Source organism: Sinocyclocheilus grahami, unplaced genomic scaffold, assembly GCF_001515645.1.
Source record: "Sinocyclocheilus grahami isolate Dianchi unplaced genomic scaffold, SAMN03320097.WGS_v1.1 scaffold146.1, whole genome shotgun sequence".
Classification (NCBI taxonomy): domain Eukaryota; kingdom Metazoa; phylum Chordata; class Actinopteri; order Cypriniformes; family Cyprinidae; genus Sinocyclocheilus; species Sinocyclocheilus grahami.
In genome coordinates, this window is record NW_015505325.1 from 2,017,463 (window position 1) to 2,023,462 (window position 6,000).

At 33.2% G+C, this 6,000-nt stretch overlaps 1 protein-coding gene across 1 annotated transcript in view; it reads right to left on the reverse strand.

Moving 5' to 3' along the window:
• LOC107591830 (copine-5-like) overlaps positions 1–6,000 on the reverse strand; it is an 81,253-nt gene that overhangs the window by 66,197 nt on the left and 9,056 nt on the right. The window contains exons 2-3 of the mRNA XM_016281099.1: positions 4,237–4,277; positions 107–153 (exon numbers count right to left, since the gene is read on the reverse strand). Coding sequence (XP_016136585.1) covers positions 107–153; positions 4,237–4,277 — 88 coding nt within the window. The remainder of the gene's footprint in view (positions 1–106; positions 154–4,236; positions 4,278–6,000) is intronic.

Consider the following 6,000-nt stretch of genomic DNA (forward strand, 5'->3'; position numbering starts at 1 on the left):
GTGAAGGGGGCGGAGAGACAGAGAGGATATGCTGAGCTGATTAGGGCAAATGAGGGAGTCTCTGTCAGAGCTGATTGTAGGTTTGTTCCCGAACGTGGACACTTACCTCACGCCACTGCTTAGACTCCACTCCCTGAGTGTACAGAACACACACTGAGAAGATGAGAGAGAGAGAAATCAGCCTCTATTTCATTTTTAAGAAAAAGCTTTTATGTTGCAGTTACTGTAGATGCATCTCTGAAGAAAGGCTGAACAATGAGATGCTAGCAATGAAGCTAAGTAGAAATGAAATGGTGAATTAATGGAGTTTCCTGTTTACATTTTTCTCCTGTGAAATAGACTTTATAATTTCCAAGAATTTATGTCTAGAATTTTGGAAGGAATCACAATATTTCTCATTAAATTCTTCCAAAGCCAAATTATTTGGCTTTTACAATATTTTTTAATTATTTTAAACAATTCAGGGCTGCAACAAATGATTATTTTGATAATTAATAATCTAATAATTAATCGACTAATCGTTGATTATTTCACTGATTAATCAGTAGACTTTGATTGATTCAGTTTTAGGCTTTGATTCATTCAGCTTTTGCAATTAGTTAAAATATTGAGTTAACTAATAATAAAACAAGGCGATCACTTCAGCTTTTGAAAATGTCAAACAATTACATTACTATTATACAATTATTTTTGACCATATAAATAAATATATTTGGCACACAAAATGGAATGACAGACAGAAAGACATTCTCATTCACCATTAAAATTAACTGACTGACACATCATTTTGCCCAACATCTTTTGTTAGTCTGTAGATATGGAACAAAATAAAGATAAGTGATAACACTATTTATTTTTGGGAGAACTATTTTATTCACAACATTATCTCTTTAAAAAACTTATTTTTAATACCTTGCATTCACCATTAAAAAGATTACACATTACCTAGCTTCACACTGGAGAGCTGCTTCATAAGTCAATTTCCACAGTAATTCTAACTGAAAGCGACACTGACACTTCAGTACTGTAAAGCTGCTTGAATAAAGCATTTTATACATCATTATGATAAGATGCTTTCTTAACTGCTGTTTTCTCTCCGCTGTAATTTTTGTTGTGTTTATTTTGTTATTGTGAGGGAAGTGCAGCACATATTTACATATTCATCTAAAAGCCACTCTCAGCAGTGCGGGCAGCATCAGGATGTTCGCTAACAGTAAAGCACTGCTTGCGTATATCAAACTTCTTTTTACCCCTAAACGAATAATGGAAAAGAACTTTGCTGTGAGTATTTCTGAGCCAAAAGTTCATACTTGCTTTAGGATTCACCACAAGTTTAAAGTGTCAATATGGTCCGTGAATCAGGGTATCTTCCGTCCAATCAATTTTTGTTTTAATATTGAAATCTGAAAAATGAAAAACGGCACATATTTCGTTTTTCAATTATTCAAACAAAACGAAAAATCAAGAATCCGGCTTAATTTTTCGTTTTTACATTCAGGGATAGAAAACGAATTTTAAACAATTCAGGGCTGCAACAAATGATTATTTTGATAATTAATAATCTAATAATTAATCGACTAATCGTTGATTATTTCACTGATTAATCAGTAGACTTTGATTGATTCAGTTTTAGGCTTTGATTCATTCAGCTTTTGCAATTAGTTAAAATATTGAGTTAACTAATAATAAAACAAGGCGATCACTTCAGCTTTTGAAAATGTCAAACAATTACATTACTATTATACAATTATTTTTGACCATATAAATAAATATATTTGGCACACAAAATGGAATGACAGACAGAAAGACATTCTCATTCACCATTAAAATTAACTGACTGACACATCATTTTGCCCAAAATCTTTTGTTAGTCTGTAGATATGGAACAAAATAAAGATAAGTGATAACACTATTTATTTTTGGGAGAACTATTTTATTCACAACATTATCTCTTTAAAAAACTTATTTTTAATACCTTGCATTCACCATTAAAAAGATTACACATTACCTAGCTTCACACTGGAGAGCTGCTTCATAAGTCAATTTCCACAGTAATTCTAACTGAAAGCGACACTGACACTTCAGTACTGTAAAGCTGCTTGAATAAAGCATTTTATACATCATTATGATAAGATGCTTTCTTAACTGCTGTTTTCTCTCCGCTGTAATTTTTGTTGTGTTTATTTTGTTATTGTGAGGGAAGTGCAGCACATATTTACATATTCATCTAAAAGCCACTCTCAGCAGTGCGGGCAGCATCAGGATGTTCGCTAACAGTAAAGCACTGCTTGCGTATATCAAACTTCTTTTTACCCCTAAACGAATAATGGAAAAGAACTTTGCTGTGAGTATTTCTGAGCCAAAAGTTCATACTTGCTTTAGGATTCACTACAAGTTTAAAGTGTCAATATGGTCCGTGAATCAGGGTATCTTCCGTCCAATCAATTTTTGTTTTAATATTGAAATCTGAAAAATGAAAAACGGCACATATTTCGTTTTTCAATTATTCAAACAAAACGAAAAATCAAGAATCCGGCTTAATTTTTCGTTTTTACATTCAGGGATAGAAAACGAACAAACAACTTGAATATTCGATCTCTACATGTGGGCGGGAATGGAACGCCCCTCTCTGCTAATTGGTCAACCAAACATTGCAACATAATAATAGTCCTAAAAAAAACCTTAATAATAGTCATCCGCTTCTATTGATTCTTAACATTTTTATTTCTACTACATTTTATCTCTTCATCAAACAGCCAGATTAATGAATGGCTTGACACAAACCATACTGAAGCAGAGCCTTTTGGCCCTAGGCATGCCTGTTTTATTATAGTTATCCACCTATCAAAATCTGTGTGGAAAAGCTGCGCGACGCACTGCAGCACTGGGACGGTCCAACCGGGAGCGCAAAACAGAGAAGTGGAAAATCAGAATAATGAGTCATTTTTTATGTTAGTTCAAAAATGTGATTCGGGCGCAACAACCCAAACTCGTAAAATTGAAAATTAAAACGAGAGACAATTTTCCGTTTGCAAATTGCTCCAAAGAAATTGAAAATGAAAGTTTGAAGCCAACTTTTCATTTGGTTCATTTTGATGGTGCGAATTGAACAAAGAACTGCAAAGGGTTACACGGACCCAATATCTACCAACTAGGTTTTTAATGGGTCAAGGGAATATAAAAATGTTTGAAAGGAAAATAAAAAGGTTCATTCGAAAGTTATTAGTTTTACACATACAACCCCAAGTGAAAAATAAATATACTAAAATGTATTTGAAATATATTTATTTTATGCTAAGTATACTACAAATACATTTACATATTTAAGTACATAGTAAAAAATACCCTGTAATTGTACTTTTAGTATACTAAACTGGTATAATTACAGTCTGCTAAATTGGAACAACTCATTTTGTATTTAATGCACTTTAATTGTGTGGAAATAGTGCTGAAGTCAAACTAAAGGTATACTGAAGTATATTTGATTGTGCTAAAGGGGAACTATTGCAAGTATACTTCGGGTACAATTTAAATATCTTGCATTTAAAGACCAATATTATTAGATGATCATATAATCTTTATTAATAGCGGTATTAAAACGCATTTTAGGCTTAATAAGAAATATTAAGAAATAATATTAAGTAGCTCTCCAAATTAAGTTTAAATATAATTTTTATATCAGTAATTCTCGAGCGATTTGAACTATACTTAGTATGAAACAAATGTATTTTAAATATATTACTTTTTTTTACTAGGGATTGTGGAGCATGAGGGTTAAATGAAGATTAACAGAATTCTAAGAATTTAATAATGTTAAACATTAAGTTTCCTTGATGAAAGAGCAATGTCTAAGCAATAAATATTCTTCTTGCAAAGATTAGAATTGCAAAGGTGGCCAGACTATTTGACCCATTGCTCTCTATTTCATAATCTTGTCTTCAGCAAGAGATTTACTGTACACAGGTCTGAATGTCCCCATGACTCATGAAGCATTTGTATTCAGGGGGCCAAGCTCATGCTCTGCATATATTAAGCACTTCTGCATTTCTGTTGATAGTGAGGAAAAGCTGTCACATTGTGATGCAAATTCTATGCATGTGTTTTAGGCAACTTGGAGAAATAGCAGAATAGACAAATTGCAGGAAAAGTTTTTGAATGTGTGTAAAAAAAGAGATATTAATGAGATTTTAGGTTAAAAAACAAGTGCTTCAGTTATGTAAAAAGAGAAGTACTTACAAGGATCAGACTTGGAGAACGTGTCTCGATCTAGCAGGTTTCTGTGGAAACAGGAAGAAAAAAACAGTCAATTAAGGGCTAATAAACTAGGTCACTTCGGTCAAACATTTCAGGCATAAAATCATACAAAAGCCTCACAAATAAAACTAATGGAGCTCTCATTTACATGTTATTTCAGAAACCATCCATTCCCTTCCATTAGCAGCAACCAAAGCATCTCTTGACATAAAATATTTTCTCTGTGTGTTTTTGGACCTTGGTTTTTATAGAAGTCTTGTGGTTGGGCCTTTCTAGCAGAATAGATTCCAGGTAGGGGTCCATCATGAATGGAAAATTTAGTCTGATCATCTCCAATGTCTCCTTGATTAATGAACCTGGGTTCAAAAGTGAGTTGAAATGACAGATTCTCAGTGCGCCGCTGTGATTTCATTTAGCTGCCCATTAAAAACTACTGAATTAAACAGACTGCTAAATGACAAATCATGATTCAAAACATGAAGACACAATCTTTACATTTGTTATAACATAAAAATCATGCCAAAATATGTTCAAACTGTATCTTTCGCAGAGTTTAACAGTTCTGCATCCTATTCAGCTCTTGGAATCTATTTAATTGTCATGAACTGGATTGTTTAATCACAGCAGATTGAATCAGAGAGTGATTCTGGCATGCAGGTTCAATAAACTCTCTTAGAGTCTGAAATCACTATAAACAGATCATTGAACACCTAGAAAATTGAGACAGTCTCATAAAAACAATAAAAAAAAACTTTGATTTGATTCGACAGGCTTGAAAAATATCTAATTTCTGTCACAATATCAATGTCAGAGACAGTGGCTTTTAATTACATTTTATGTGTGGTTTGTATATTGTATATTTGAAAATGCAGAAACTGTGTTCTCTAACACAGATAAGTGTCAGCTACACATTGTTAATGCGTGCTGTTGTATCAAACCTCCAGACACAGGCAGAAAAAAACACTGTCACTTCTCCTATTAAACATTCCTGCAATTGAAAACATTTTAAATTAGCCTGTCAATCCTTCACCAGTGGAATATAGAGCCTTGAGAACCCCAAAACAAAAAAGTTCATATGTAGGGATAGAACCTGCTGATGTTAATGTGAAAAGCAAAAATACAACTGCACTGAAGCAGTGTTTTATAAAAATAATTTACTTGATGCCATGTGAATTGTTGTTTTATTTTTTCTGTTCTGTCTATATTCTTAAAAAGGCCTGTAATGAATTACACAGACATTAGAAATGTAGCAAAGCTGAAAATGTGCGGTACTAAGAGCGAATCAACAAGGTTCTATGATTAGTGACCTACTGTTAAAACTGTTGAAATAAAGGCTTCTGAAGAGCCATTATACTATTTTGCAGAAATGGGCTTAACTGTCTGAACGTATAGAGGCTCTGACAGATCTGTGATGTTCAAACACAGACCGTACATTCAAATTAACTCCTTTGGGCTTTGAGGCATGACTACATCTTAAAAGGAATCCTAGAACACTGCAGTTTAAATGTGAGAAGTTTGTAAGAAAGGTTTAAATGTACCCTTAAAAGACAGGATATTAATCATACATTTACACATAAATCATTACTCAATGCTTTGCTTGTCATGATTTCTTTCTGAGGTCTACATATACATGTCAGTAAAGCTACTAAAGAGATTAAATATGTGTGTGTGTGTGTGTGTGTGTGTGTGTGTGTGTGTGTGTGTGTGTGTGTGTGTGTGTGTGTGTGTGTGTGTGTGTGTGTGTGT